Genomic DNA, 16,282 nt, shown 5'->3' on the forward strand with positions numbered 1-16,282 from the left:
GGGGGGGGGGGGGTGTAGGTGGTAAGGTAGGATAGACTTAAGTGGGTGGGGTAGGTTTTGCACCTGTTGAAACAGGGAAGTTATGTACAGGCGACAAACCTGGGGAGTTGGGTGGAGTGGGAATTGTAGTGGGACTGACGTGGAAGAGAGTTGGGACTGACGCAGAGAAGACGTGTTGGAACGACGTGTATAAACTTGTGGGACAGACTAGAGGGAAGGTGGGACTGACGTGTCTGATTGGTATCAGGTTTTGTACCTGTTGAATTTGGTACATGCCTCATACCTGGGGAGTTGGGTGGAGTGAGAACAGTAGTGGGGATGAAGGGATGGCAGGGGGAGCTGGACAGACGCATGGGAGAGAAGTTATACCGACGGTGAGGAGGAGTATATAGGCCAGGGAAGGTGACGGTGGGTTGGGTGACAGCAGGGGGATTCTGAGAAGAATGGTATGATAGATTATATGATGGATGAATAAGATAAGGGGAAGACTCGACATTAGAAGGGGTATTTGTATGGAGATTTGTGAACGGGAAGACAAATTCATCAAAAGTTACATGACGAGAGATAATAATCTTGTTTGTGGCAGGATCAAGGCAGCGGTATCCACGGTGGTTGGGAGGAAAACCAAGAAAGACACATTTAGTGGAACGAGGGGAAGGTTTGTGAGGAGTTGTGGATGGAAGATTTGGATAGCAAAGGCAACCAAAAGTACGAAGATGTTCATATGTTGGTTGTCGTTGATAAAGAATAGACACTGGTGAGTGAGTGAAAGTTAAGGACTTCGGTGGGTAGAAGATTATGTAGATACACTTCCATATGAAGCGAGTAAACCCAATATTTTTGGGGAACGGAAGCGTGAGACATAAGGGTACGGGTGATATCATTGACACGGCGTATCATGCGTTCAGCCTTGCCATTTTGGGAGGAAGTTTGGGGACAAGAGAAACGAAAAACAAGACCATTGTCACGAGAAAAGGTATGAAAGGAAGAGTTGTCAAATTCACGACCCGTGTCACATTGAAAGCATTTTATTTTACGTTCAAATTGAGTTTGAACGAAAGAACGAAATTCCAAAATTTTGCTATAAACTTGGGACTTGAATTTTAAAGGGTAAACCCATAGATAGTTTGTGAAATCATCAAGCAATATAAGATAATAGCGAAAACCGGTATCGATATGTAAAGGATAGGTCCATAAATCGCTATGAATGATATCAAAAGGTGCAAAAGTGGTGGAATTAGATTCATAAAATGGCAATCGAACATGTTTACTAACTTGACATGAATGACAAAGTTTAGAAGAATTATTCTTATTACAATGAATAGATTTATTGGTACATAAGACATCTAAAATGGCCTTGCCAGGGTGGCCGAGACGGCTATGCCAAATATCTGGTGAAAAAACAGAAAGAGAAGTGGGGGAAGACTGGGAAGATTTTGTAGGTGGCACGACAGAGTTGGTGATAGGGTAGAGCTCCCCAGTACTATCACATCGAAGGATAATCTTCCTCGAACTCAGATCCTTCACAGAAGAACCAGAAGGATCAAACTCAACAGATACACGATTATCAGTGGTGAACTTACGAACGAAAACTAAGTTTTTAATGATAACAGGAGCAACAAGAGTATTTTTGAGTTGAAGAGTACGGGAGGGAAGGGTTATAAGATTGGTACCACATGTCGTAACTGGAATGCTATTGCCATTGCCAACTAAGATGGATCGTACATTACTAGAATTGAAAACGTTATAAAAAGTACCTGAATCAGTAGTAAGATGCGAAGTAGCACCGGTGTCCATGTAGAAGGCATCATCAGGTTGTTTTAGATGCATGGAGCTATACGCCTCGACGATATCCATGGGTTGCAATGACTCAGTTGTATGAGCAAGGTATGCTTGGCCACGACCACTTCCAGAATATCGACCGCGTTGGTTGTTGCGGAAGTTGGTATTAGGTGGTCTGCGGAGTTGCTCAAACTGCTGCCATGGAGGCTGTGTTAGATAAGGGCAGGGTGGAACAGCCCAAAAGGGAGGCCAGTAAGGTGGGTACGTTGGCAGGGGTGGTCTGGGCCCAGGAGGAGTCAGCAACAGTGGGGCGTTTGCACTGGAAGAAGTATATGGGCCGGATCTAGATCGCCTATCACCTTGCCGGGCTTTGTGACCATGTTTACTGTTGGGTTGATGGTGAGACCGTGGGCTGTTACGATGCAGTGGAGTAGCAGCCGCAGCGAGAGCAGTTGGAGCTCGAGCGACGGACTGATGAGCTCGTCTGATTTCTTCAGTGCGCAGTTGAGATCGAGCGACATCAAAGGTAGGCATAGATTGTTGTATAAATGAGGGTACGGTATTGTATTCCTCCAGAAGACCATTCACCAATTGGATTACGAGAAATTTATCATTCATAGAAAAATCAAGATCATGCACTCGATCGGACAGAGATTTGAACTTGTCACAATAATCATCAACACTAGCACAATCAGAAAATTTAAGATTGACAAACTTACTTTCAAGATTTGCTGCCCGGCTGCCTTTGTTGTCTTGAAATATGGTTTTAAGGTGATCCCAAATCTCTTTTGCGTTTTTTCCTTTCTTGAGAATGGTGAGCATTAGATCCTTGGTCATGGTAGCGAAAATCCATTGACGGCAGAGGGCATCCAACTGTTTTTCGGTGTCGGCATCAACATCAGCGGGTTTTTGCGATCCATCAATTAGGAAGAGTAATCGATGTGCTTGAAGATGAAGTTCAAATAGAAAAACCCGTGACGAATTTTCATCATGTTTGATATCAAGAATAACAGGGATTAGGGTTTTTATGTTTGTTACGGCAAAAGCCGGGTGAAGAAATTTCTTTTCTCCTGTCATTGTTTTGGGTTTTTAGAAGAGGAATCGATGGTTGGATGATACCATCTTGGATTGAGGATAATTTCCTTAGAAAATAATCTTCTCTAGGAATGTGTTTTATATCAAAACAATAATATCTTATGGAAATTACAGGAGTTATGATGGAGATAAATCTCCTTATTCTAAATAAGGTAATGTAGATAATATATATTTTATTAAGAAGGTTTATCTTGAAACGCATGGACACATGGAAAATGCATCTAGGGTTCATTCATGGATCTCTAATATAACAAGGCATAATGTCAAAGGACTCGATCTCTGTTTGCGTCTAGATAAAACTTTTTTTATTCCTTCGTCTCTTTTTAAATATGAATCGCTGACTAAATTGGAGCTAAGTGCATCCTGTAATATTCACATTCCTAAAAGTTTCTCTTTCCCGAAACCCAAGAGCCTTACGCTTAGTTATATCCGATTTACGGAAGATGATGGCTGGAATGAGCAACACTTTTCTAATTGCCCTGTCCTTGAGAGTTTGTTTTTGGATGATTGCACTTGGTTTGGTTCGAGGAAATTCTGCATTTTAACTCCAGCTCTAAAAGTCTTAGAAATTTATAATTACTCTCCCAAGGAAGACGGTCTACAAGATTATGATCTCAAAATTCATGCACCGGATCTTGAATCTATTGTCTACTGGAATGTTGTGGCTAAGGATTATGACCTGTCCAGCTTTGTAAAACTAGTTAATGCAGATATCTACTTTAGTGTATATGATGGGGAGGAAAGGATAGGTCATGGGGAGGAAAGGAAAGCTGTAAGTAAATTTCTTCGAGCGCTTGCACATGTAAAAAGTCTAATAATTGCTACGGCTGAGCTAGAGGTATTCTTCTTTCCTCGTGATATCTTTATGTTTTTTATGGCCGACCAGACACCCCGAAACTGATTTACACGCTTGTTTTTTACTGCCCTGGGATGAATAGGCTGTCCTCTTTGCAGAAGATTACGTAAACATTCTACCTACATTTAATAATCCAAACAAGTTGGACCTGACTCTTGGACCAGCCTCGGATGAATTAATATTTGCATTGCTCAAAGCAGCACCTAATCTGAAGAAGCTTCGATTCAACTGGGCAAGTGCACAAAACTTAGTTTTATATTTGTGAACCATTTATGCCTTCTGACAAGATTTTTTATGACATTGTCTGGTTATTTTTATTCCAATTCAGGACATTTTTGGCGATGATGATGATGATGACAATGACGATACAGTGTATAATGAAACTGATGACGACTTGTTTGGACACCTACAGTCAGTTCTGTTTAGGGGATTTGTGTGGAGGAGAGGGTTGCGATGGGCGAAATTAATTTTGAAAACCGCAAAATCTTTACAGAAAATGACTATTCGTGCTGGCAATTGCTTTCTGAAAGAGAAAGAATTAGTTGAACCAGAGTTACAGAATCTTCCAAGAGCCTCTTTGGAATGTGTGTTGTCTAAAACTTGTGATCGAGTTATTTCCTAGAATCAGCATATGTTGTTCGGTTTCTTTTTATTTATATTTAAACTTTTCATCATCCTCAGCAAAGTAAGGTTTGACAGCTTCCATGAATATATCACATAATTGGTATTTCCACCATGAATATACTGCTGTTGCAGCATCAGAAAACTCATAAGATTCAAGAGCTGTGACGGTCTTGGATATGGCTTTGTTCAGGGATGATAGTATCCACTTGCAGCTGAATGGAAGAGAATCCAGATTTAGAGTGCTCGTGGGAGGAACGTTATGGTCTCCGAGTTAGGTCATTGCAAAGCGAATGACATTCCATAGCTTGTTGCACCACTTTCTGTAACCAACAACTCTTTTGATATTCAAATTTATCTTGTCAGACTGGGCTGTATACGACACAAGGGCGAACCGCAGCGCAGCTGCACCGCATTGAGCAATGCCATTTCGAAAGTCTTTCGCTTGTCCCTTTTTGGCATCTACAAGCTCTTTAGGATCCAGGTTACCCTCTTCCATCCTTTTGTGGAGGTTTTCCAAGGTTACCCCGTCTATCACTTCAAACGGATCAATCACATTTCCCAGAGATTTTGACATTTTACGGCCAGATGCATCACGAACCATCGGATGCAGGTAAACCTTTCTGAAAGGCACATCACCACTGAGTTGCATTCCTAGCATAACCATGCGTGGAATGTCATGTCCAGTTTCAAGAACTGAGGTTGGATAAAATGCTCTGAAATCAGCGGTATCATCGGGCCATCCCAGCGCAGATAACGGGAAAATCCCAGAAGAAAACCAGGTATCCAATACATCCGGATCTTGAATAATCTGAAACTGCTTTCCACCACCAAATTTTATTTTAGCTTCTGATCGCGCTTTCTTTTCATCTTTCCCAGCCACCCAATGATCAGCGTACGCACCATATTCTTTCGGTATGTCATCCTCCAGTGTAACGTACCAAGCTTGAACACGGTGCCCCCAACCACAATTGCCGTGAAATGCACCAATCTTGGCTTTTCTCCAGCCATCTTCTCCACTCAGCTGTATATTTCTTTGGAATGCTTTCAATTTTCTTGCAGTTCTCGTCCACAACAGCATCGAGAGCTTTCTTTGCCATACCATCGCATTTTACATACCATTAGGGTTTCATCATTGGTTCCACAACCTCGTTAGTCCTTGAACAAAGACTAAGCCGCATCGCAGTTTTCATAAAGACCCTTCTGCTTCAGTTCCTCAGCAACAGCTGCGCGAGCTTTAAACCGTGGCATGCCCTCAAAACTTTCCCCGCCGTTGCCATTAATTAATCCGTCATCGGTCAAGATGTTGATAAAATCCAGATTATGACGTTTTCCAACGTCAAAATCATTTTGATCATGAGCTGGTGTAATCTTAACAGCACCTGTCCCTAATTCTGGATCGACAAGTGTTCCGTCGCAAATGATGGGCAGTCTCCTCCCACTGAACGGATGAATTGCATAGTTCCCACGAAGATGACTGTATCTCGTATCCTCGGGATGAACTGCTATACCTGTGTCGCCAAGTGTCACATGCCCATTTAATCGCCTAAAATTTTCATGGGATATGACCGGCAATGATTGTGGTTCAGTGAATCATCTTCACCCACAATCACTCAGCCTTGCATACTTACATCAAAGTATGCATCTGCCTTCACTCATAAGGCTTTGCACAACAAAAGTCTTTTCTTCTTTCTCTCTAACTCTTCATGCCCCCATAAACATAAGAGGTTCTTCCATGCATCAAACCAATTGATCAACTCACACAAATCAGCAACACAATGAACACAAAGATTACTGCAACAAACTCATTTTGTTGCACTAAAGGAAGATTACAAAACTCGTCCATCACAAGGACCAAAAACAGGCCATTCACCCTTTTGATGAATGCATAACTCTCTCAAACATGAGACTAACTCTCCTATGTAAGCCTCCTGATTTTTCTCACTCCTTAGGACTATTTATACAACAAACTCAATAGCCAAAACCGTGCACAACACTTGCACACGCATGGAACAGCCATGTGTCCCATCAGGTAGTTTCCATAACCGCCAGCTTGCTTTTCCAACTGCCACCTTTTGTGTTGTCAAGCCAACAGATGCCACACCTGTTCTTGGTGGTTATGAACACTTCTACCACGCTTATAAACTCCTTTATAACAGTTCTACATCATCACACATCATTGGCACGCTTGTGAAGCTCGTAACTAACTTGCAACCGTCACTTGAGTCGTATTGCACACTTGTTGTACCATACTGGATTCTGTCTTGCCCCAACGTTCAACCCTCTTGGCCCTGCATGCTTATCACTCTAAACTCATGCACGGATAATCCTTATGCTTCAAACATCAAGGCCATCTCCTTAAGCTCACTCTAGTTACTCATGCGTCATATGATTCACTTTGCCAACTTGGATGACAATAGTAATGACACTCTTGCATTACTAACTTGTTTGCACTTGTCCAAGCTTTAGCCCTCCCTGTAACTCATGCATAGACTAATCCTTAGTCTATTCTACATGCTTGCATCGTCCTTGAGTTTGGGCCAACTCAATTCCACGGAAATGCCAACATGCCAACTCGCATGTTGCATGTTGCATCTTGCAACTTTGGTTTTGTCTTGCCTTCTACTTAATGAAGCTTCATTGTGTCGGCCAATAGCTTCATTCCTTAGCCAAATGTCTTTACAATGAAGTTCTGCACTTGCACTTCATTGGCCTACGAGGTTATGCCATTCTTGGCACTTGACAGTCTATACCGTATACCGATATTATGGCTTGTGTTGCGCTATTATAGCTTCGCATTGCACCATTACGGCGGAGTACTGACTTGGCCTGCAACTCTGTGATGCACAATCATTATGCTTCACTTGCAGTACCGTAATACCTAGCATCGTCTCCAGTCTAGTTGTGGAAACAACTATTTCACCCAAGTCTTCCTCCAAAGGGTACGCAAAAGATGTCAGTATGCCAAACTCAACTGGAGCATCATAACCAGGAACCTTTAACTCCGTTCTTTCCTTGATGTCCTTGTAATATACTTCAATATCAAATATTGCCGTCCGCAAAGCGCAATCCCAGTGCACAAGCCGGTGACCCCTAAAAATAAGACCATCTTTGAAAAGGCAAACAAAAGCTTCATTCACAGCTTTCGTCCTTTGCTCGTCCAATGTGAAGCACTGACGAGACCAGTCAAGGGAGACACTTAGCCTTCGAAACTGACTTAATATCTCCCCTCCATATTCACCAGTCCACTCCCACGCCATCTCTTCAAATGCTTCACGACCAAACTCATGCCTCGTTATATTTTTCTCACGCATTAACTTTTTGTCCACAACTACCTGTGTCGCTATGCCGGCATGATCCATCCCTGGAACCCAACAGACGTTGTCTCCAGACATTCTCCTCCAGCGGACGTACGTATCCTCAATTGCAGCAGTTAGAGCATGGCAGATATGTAATTTCCCAGTCACATTCGGTGGTGGGAGTAGAATTGTGGTGGCCGGTTTCGTACTGGCAGCATCTGTAGTGAAATAACCTGATTTCTCCCACCATGCATACCACGATTTCTCCACAGCAGCTGGATTATACTTCTTTGCCATTTGATGAGAAAGATGTTTCTTCTCACCGGGATTAGTCGGAGGATCAATGCAGACCTCCTCCTCAGGGTTTTCTTCATCTTTCTTGGCTGCTGCTAATAATTTTTTCTCACTTTTCTTACTAGAAGTTGCAGCGGGTTTCTGTGCTGCTGCTTTCTCTAACGCCTATGATTTCTTAAGTTCTTTCTCTTTCGCCTTGTCTTCTTTCTTCTTCTTCCTCTCAAGTTCTTGAGCAGTTTCCAGCTTCGGAGTTTCCTTGTTTTCTTCCATGTTGGAAGAAGAATGTATAGGATGTAAGACCATACAAATACCTAATTAATAATACTGATGATTCCTCGAACAAACTTATGTGTTTATTTACAGAGAGAGTCCTAAGAAAATAAGGAAACAAAGATGAATAAGTCCTTGAATATACGCTAGCCTAAAAATAGAATCGGTTTCCAAACCCTAATAACTATGTACTCTATGCCAGGGTGGTAGGGACTCGACTCGACTCGACTCCATTATTAAAAGATAATCATCTTCGGTTTCAAGGTTAAAAATTAGGGAAAGGGGAGTTCCTTGAAAACCCTCGGTTTCTTCTTCTTCATGAAGCTGAAACAGATTCCCACAGCAAAAGAGAGATCAAACCCTAATAAGTATTTGGGATTTAAACACAGTGATACTATTAAGTAATTTGGGATTAGACAGAGGCACTGTTCATTTTTTATACAAGAGAAACTGAAAACTTCATGGATTTCAATAATCAAGATTTACAGAACGATATTGATGAGGGAGAAGAAGATAGGATTAGCGAATTACCTGATTCAGTTCTTCATGATATACTTTCATTCCTTGATATCAAGCATGTTGCTCGTACTTGTGTGCTGTCTAAAAGATGGATGCACATATGGACATCTATCCCCACGCTTGATTTGCGATTCTGGGAACTGTACAGAGACATTCCTTCATTATCTGAGATTAATAAATTCATGGATTTTGTAGATAGAACGCTGCATCTTCATGACACGTCATCAAATATTCAAACGTTTAAGCTCAACTTGTACAACGACATGAATGCATCACGGGTTCAATCGTGGATCGAAATTTTAACAAGGCGCAATGTCCAAGAACTAAGTCTAGATCTCAATTTAGATTTGAAACAAGGCTACATACCTTTATCTATTCCTTTATCTCTTTTTAATTGTGAATCATTGACTAAATTGGAGCTAACTGCAAGTCCTACCATATGTTCCCCAGAAAATATCTTCTGTCCGAAGCTAAAGAGCCTTACACTTTGGAATATCAACTTTGGTAATGGTTACTGGAATGACCAACCCTTTCCAATTGCCCTGTCCTTGAAAAATTGATTTTGGGAAACTGCACTTGGTTTGGTACGACGAAATTTTATATTTTAACTCCAGTACTAAAAGTCTTGGAAATTGGCTATCCGACGGATGATGATGGTTTAGCAGACTGTGATATCAGAATTCATGCACCAAGTCTAGTATCTCTTGGTTGGTGGGGTTGTGTGGCGAAGGATTATGAAATGTCCAGTTTTTCAACACTAGATACAGCAGTAGTTGAGTTTGTTTTCTTTGGTCATGATTCAAGAAGGCCGGAAAAGATGAGTCAGGTTGTAAGTAAATTTCTTCAAGCACTTTCACATGTCAGCTATCTGTCATTACATGTTGAAAAAGACAAGGTATCTTTCTTTCTTTCTTTGTAGTAGCTTTTATGTGTTATAGTTGCTTTCATGTGTTCTTTGTTATAAGTTGATATATTTGCTGGCACTGCCTTTTGATGAATAGGTTCTCTCTGTTGCAAACGGTTTCCTAAGCAACCCACCTACATATCATAATTTGACCGCGTTGAGGCTGCGTCAAGGAGCAACAGTAGATAAACTAATATTTGGATTGCTCATAGCGGCACCTAATCTGAGGAATCTTGTATTTGTGGAGGCAAGTGTGCAAAACTTTTGATTTTGAATAGCCGCCTTAAAAGTTATTTTTATGCTCTTTAAAACTTAGTAGCCAGGAACGTCAAAGGCCCTCCGGTATCTCCATGAGATACGCGGTTCTGCGTTCCCAAGTGAGATCCGTGTTAGGAGCGCGCTCCTGGCATGCGAAAAAAGCGTTCCCAATTTTCTGAACCGTGTGATTTCAACTTCCGACCAATTCCAACTGAATCTTAATTCCCACCACTAGTTCCGACATGAAACTTAGTTCTCACCTGTTTCCAACATTTAACTTCTTGTAATCAGCCGTGAAACTTAATTCCCATGCCTAATTCCAACATGAAACTTAAATCTCACATATTTCCAATTTTTGACCTAGAACTAAAGAGACGTGATAAATCTTTATAAGGCCTTCAATTTCATATCTTCAGCAGAAAAACCAAATCGCCAAATCCTGTCTCTTCTTTATCCTTTCTTCTTCCATGGATACATCTTCAAACCCGGTAATAAATTCAGAAGAGGATGATGGTGACGAACCTGAAGAATTTACCACAACTCCTCTTTGGAAGTACGTTCAAAATATTGATAAGAACGATGGAGATAAAGGAGGAGGTGGTGGTGGGCAGAAGTTCATATGCAATTTAGGGTGCAAAGCGGAACCCTATGTGGGATCTTATACAAGGGTCCGTCAACACTTGATCGGTGTTTTACCGGGCACCAAGCCTCAAGGTATAAACCTATATTCTAAAGTTTCAAAAGAGATGAGAGAGATTTTTAGAAAAGATGAACTTGATGCAAGAATCATGTTCGGTGATAGTGCAAAAAGCTTGCGTTACCAAATGCTAGTTCGAGTCAAAATCAACAGGCAGGTATGAATATGGGCCAAAGTGATTTATTTCAGAGTGTACTTTTCTTATTTCTTGATAACAAAATTGGAAAATTAGTAATATAACTAATATTTCAGAAAAAATGTAATTCACGCTCCCAACTCACTTATCGTATCTCATTTTTTGAAAATTTGACGATCCCCGCTTCCGTCCTCGCTCCCGCTCCCGACCTCGTTCCCGTTCCTTTCTACTAAGCTCTAAAACGATATTCTTATGGTGTTTGTTCTCCAATTTTGATTCCAACTCAGTTCGATTATTGGTCTTCTGCCGACGAAATAGAATATGATGAAACTGAAGACTTGTTTCGGCACCTCCAGTCAGTTGGGTTCATGGAATCATTTGGGAAGGAGAGGGAGTTGAGATGGGTGGAATTAATCTTGAAGAACGCATTATCCTTGCAGGCAATGACTTATGGATTTAGTTTTTCGCTTCTGATAAGGAAAAGAAAGAATTAGTTATGTCGCAGTTACCAAGTCTTCCAAGAGCCTCTGCGAATTGTGTGGTTAAGTTTGTCTAAAACTTGTGATAGAGTTATAAATTTCCTAGACTATGCGTTGGTTTTCTTATTAGTATTAAAGTGAGTATCTATATGCATTTAACCCTGGTCCTCGGCAGTTCATTTTGGAATGAAGAGTTGAGAGTTTATGAAACAAAAAAACAATGGTTTCATGTGTAGAAACTGCCCTTATATCTCATCTATTAACACATGCAAATATATAATAATATCAACACATATTAAGAACATGCAATGAAGAATATGGAAACATGATTCGTACATGCAAAGAATAATATGTGATTGATTTCATGCAATGAAGAATATGGGAACAAGATTAGCACATGCAAAGAATAATATTGACGTAATTAGTTTTAATTTCTTTGATTAATTTATAGGAATAGATTTAATTCTTTTGATGTAATTATAGTATGAGGATCCTCACTCATTCAATGTATTTGTACAAAATAATGAAATCAATCTCATTACAGTTGTATGAGATTTAAAACCAAAACCAATATTTTTACATGGTATCAGAGCTAGGTTAGAAAATATTTTTTTTTCTCAATTCTCTGCAACTGCATAAACAATGGTTGTTGAGGATGATACTCTACCTCCTCCACCTCCCAAAAATAATCCTCCACCTAATAGGGAATCATGTCTATCCCCATCAAGCCCCTATTACGTTCATCCGGCTGACAATCCTACCACTGTCATCTTCACCCCTGTTCTCACCAGTGCCAACTATTGCATATGGGAAAGAGGAATCAAAAGGTCCCTAAGTGCTAAAGCCCAACTCGATTATATTGATGGATCCATTGTGAAAGCCACTGATCCAGTTGATCTTTCCCATTGGACTCGAGCATATGACTTAGTTGGTAGCTGGGTTGCCAACTCAGTTGACCCAGAAATTCGTGGGAGTGTTCAATCATTCCCATCTACAAGAGATCAATGGTTAGAGATCAAAAACCGATTCTCTCATACCAATGCTCCTAAGATTTTTGCTCTCAAACAATCAATATCTTCATTGAAACAAGAAAATATGAATGTAGCAATGTATTTCACTCGGCTCAAGTCTCTTTGGGATGAGCTGGATTCATTCAGGCCTCTCTTCCCTTGCATTTGTGGAGCAGGAAAGGATTTTGTAGATCACCACAATCAAGATCTTTCAATGAAATTCCTTCAGGGTCTTCATGACCGCTTTTCTGCTCTCCGCAGTCAATGCCTATTAATGGAGCCAATGCCATATGCAGCAAAGCTATACAATCTTGTAAGGCAGGAGGAATCACAACAAGGTATAAACTCATCCTCCACTACTCATGTTGAATCTGCAACACTCAGTGTCTCTCGCAGTGACTCTTACTCAGCTAGACCAAATTCAAGGTCTTATTCCAATCTCGGGACTACATCCAATGCTGGGAATGGTACCAAAAAGAGACAAAGACCTTTTGCGACCACTGTAACAAACATGGTCATACTCGGCTTACCTGCTGGAAGCTCAATGGCTACCCAAAAGATCCGCCGAGATCCAGAGATATTTCAACTCCGGCATATGCTGCTGCTGCTTCTGTTCCTAATACACATGCTGCTCCTGGTATAACTGCAGCTCAACATGCCAAACTTATGTCTTTATTGGAACCAGACAATGGAGACACTGCTGTCACTCCATTCGCCATTTTTGCAGGTATTTCTCTAACTTGTTCTTCTAATGTTTGGATTATAGACAGTGGCGCAACTCATCACATTGGCTCCACTCTCTCTTATTTTTCTTCTTACACATTGGTTATGAACCCAATAATGGTTCAACTACCAGATGGTTCAAATATATCTGTCACTCATATTGGGACTGTGAACTTATCTCCCAAATTTCAGCTACTCAATGTTTTTCACATTCCAAGTTTTAAATTTAACTTGATCTCTGTAAGTCAGCTTACAAGCACAACAAACTGCTATATCAATTTCTCACACGAGTCTTGCATCTTTCAGGACCGTCTCACGAAAAAGGAGATTGGATGGAGTAGGCGCATCGCTGGCCTCTATCATTTCAGTTTCCAACCATCAGTTTCATCTTTAGCTGCTAATAAACCAGTGGATATATGGCACTGTCGTCTCGGTCTTACACATATGGATTGTTTTAATTTTTTAGCTCGTAATTTTGCTTATGTTCGTTCTTCATTTAAACACTTATGTGATGTATGCCCACGGGCAAAACAATCTCGTCTCAAGTTTAATAAAAGTGTTTCTTTATCGAAGCATCCATTTCAATTAATTTATGCTGACATATGGGGTCCTTTTTCTACCGCCTTTTTAACTGGTACAAAATATTTTCTTACAATAGTTGATGATTACTCTAGATGTACATGGGTATTTTTGATGAAAGTAAAGTCTGAAACTTTGAAGTTTCTCAAATATTTATTTGCCTTTGTTATAAAACAATTTGGGCATCACATTACCAGCATCTCCTCTGGTATCAATTCATTAATTATTCCTCAACTACAGACTTTCAGGTCTGATAATGGGTCTGAGTTCAAATCAAATGAACTTCAATCTTGGTTTCATCAAAATGGAATTCTCCTTCAAACCAGTTGTGTATATACGCCACAACAAAATGGTATTGTTGAACGCAAGCATCGTCACTTGCTCAACGTTGCAAGGTCTTTATGATTTCAAGCCAATTTACCCATCCAATTTTGGGGAGACTGCGTTTTAGCTGCAACATATTTGATTAACAAATTACCAACACCGGTATTATCTCATAAATCTCCACATGAGTTACTTCTCAATTCGCCACCAGATTATTCACATCTCCGAGTGTTTGGTTGCCTTTGTTTTGGCATAAATATACGTATTTGTAACAAATTCGATCAACGTGCTAAGCCTGGAATTTTCATCGGATATCCGCATGGCCAAAAGGGTTACAAAATTTTTGATCTGTCATCAAAATCTGAGTATGTATCACGCGATGTAGTGTTTCATGAACATATATTTCCTTTTAAAGATATTTCTTCATCACCATCGGTTCTTGTTGAGCATTCACAACCTGATTATTCTTATTACGACTCCATATTTCAGTCCCAATCATGGGGTGATATTCTAAGTCCTGAGCATTCTATCACATGCTCTCAGTCTCAGTCGCATTCTGAGCATTCAGATCATGTCGTACCTTCTCATGATTCCGCTGCACAACCAACTATTGTTACCCGCAATTCCATGAGTCGCTCGTCTTCTGTAGGTCCTGCAGAATCAATTTCTGCCGATATTACTATTGGTTCAGTAGTTCCCTCACCTGTCGTATTTCCAGGCCAATCAGCGACATCTCCACGTAATCAGGTGCCTATCTCTACAGAGATTCCATCATCAGCAATACCTTCACATCCATCTCGTTCTCGTAATCCACCACCCTATTTAAAGGATAACCATTGTTTTTCTACTACGGATGCGTCTTCATCACTGTATCCAATGACAAATTATTTGTCCTTCGACAAATTCACTCCTTCACACAAAGCTTTTTTAGCTTCAGTTATTCTCACTGATGAACCGAGATCATTCTCTCAGGAAAATAAATGTCCCAAATGGCGTGCAGCCATGGCCAAGGAAATCATTGCTTTGGAAGCCAACAATACTTGGATATTAGTAGATTTACCACCTGGTAAAACATCCATTGGCTGGAAATGGGTTTTTAAAATGAAGTTCAATGCTGATGGTACAATTGAACTTTACAAGGCTCGACTGGTAGCCAAAGGCTACACACAACAAGAGGGTATAGACTACTATGATACTTTTGCACCAGTAGCTAAGTTGGTTACTGTTCGTGTCTTATTATCTATTGCAGCTATTAAGGGATGGTCTCCTTATCAACTTGATGTCAACAATGCGTTTCTTCAAGGTGATTTGGATGAAGAAATTTACATGAAGATGCCACCAGGTATGGCACGTCCAGGTGAGTCCAAAATTTTTAAACTTAAAAAGTCTCTTTATGGTTTAAAACAAGCCTCTCGCCAATGGTTTGCGAAGCTTTCTTCAGTTTTGTTATCTGAAGGTTTTACTAAATCCTTATGTGATAATTCTCTTTTCACATATCATCGTGGTACAAGCTCTATATTTGTTCTTATCTATGTTGATGATATTATCATCACTGGTACAGATAATAACTTTATTAATTCTCTCAAATTGCGTCTCGCTTCTCATTTTTCAATCAAGGATCTTGGTTGCTCGAAGTATTTTTTGGGCATTGAAGTTTCTTTCTCATCAAAGGGTATATTTCTATGTCAAAGAAAATATATCCTTGATATCCTTAAGGATTCCGGCCTCACATGGGCTCGTACATCAACTTTTCCAATGGATACAAAACTCAAGTTGCTTCCTATAGATGGTACGGAATTGACTGATCCAAGCTGCTTTCGTCGTTTAATAGGTCGTTTGTTATATCTTACGGTAACACGACCAGATATCACATACTCAGTTAATTATCTGAGTCAATTTTTGCAACATCAAAGATCAGCTCATATGGATGTTGCTCATCGCATTCTAAGATATCTCAAAGGAACCATTGGACATGGTATATTCTTGTCCTCATCCAGTTATACTTCTATTCATGGTTACACAGACTCTGATTAGGCAGGCTTCCCAATTACTCGTCGCTCTACCACTGGATATTTTTTTATCTTAGGTAATAGTCCAATTTCTTGGAAATCAAAAAAACAACCTACTGTGGCTCGTTCATCAGCTGAAGCTGAATATCGTGCTTTAGCAAATCCAACTGCTGAGCTTCAATGGTTAGTTTATCTCTTCAAAGACATGCACATTTCTTGTCCTCTTCCTATCACTGTTTCTTGTGATAGTCAAGCAGCAATTCATATTGCTCAAAATCCGGTATTAAACGAGCGTACTAAACACATCGAGATTGATTTTTATTTTGTTCGGGAAAAGTTAATAAGTGGATTGATTCTACCAAAACATCTTCCGTCGTCTGATCAACTGGCTGATGTTTTTACTAAGCCTTTGGGAGCTCTGCAATTT

General features: G+C 40.3%; 1 protein-coding gene and 1 pseudogene across 1 annotated transcript; one reads left to right on the forward strand and one right to left on the reverse strand.

Annotated features, from left to right (window-relative positions):
• Nucleotides 1-3,085: 3,085 nt before the first annotated feature.
• LOC113316614 (F-box/LRR-repeat protein At4g14096-like) lies at nucleotides 3,086-4,355 on the forward strand. Its single transcript, XM_026564778.1, has 3 exons — nucleotides 3,086-3,715; nucleotides 3,816-3,965; nucleotides 4,062-4,355. The coding sequence occupies exons 1-3, from the start codon at nucleotides 3,086-3,088 to the stop codon at nucleotides 4,353-4,355; spliced, it is 1,074 nt and encodes a 357-aa protein (XP_026420563.1).
• A 27-nt stretch (nucleotides 4,356-4,382) lies between these two features.
• Nucleotides 4,383-8,217, reverse strand: LOC113316615 (annotated as a pseudogene).
• Nucleotides 8,218-16,282: the final 8,065 nt, after the last annotated feature.

The sequence above is a fragment of the Papaver somniferum genome, chromosome 10 (genome assembly GCF_003573695.1).
Source record: "Papaver somniferum cultivar HN1 chromosome 10, ASM357369v1, whole genome shotgun sequence".
In the NCBI taxonomy this organism is placed as follows: domain Eukaryota; kingdom Viridiplantae; phylum Streptophyta; class Magnoliopsida; order Ranunculales; family Papaveraceae; genus Papaver; species Papaver somniferum.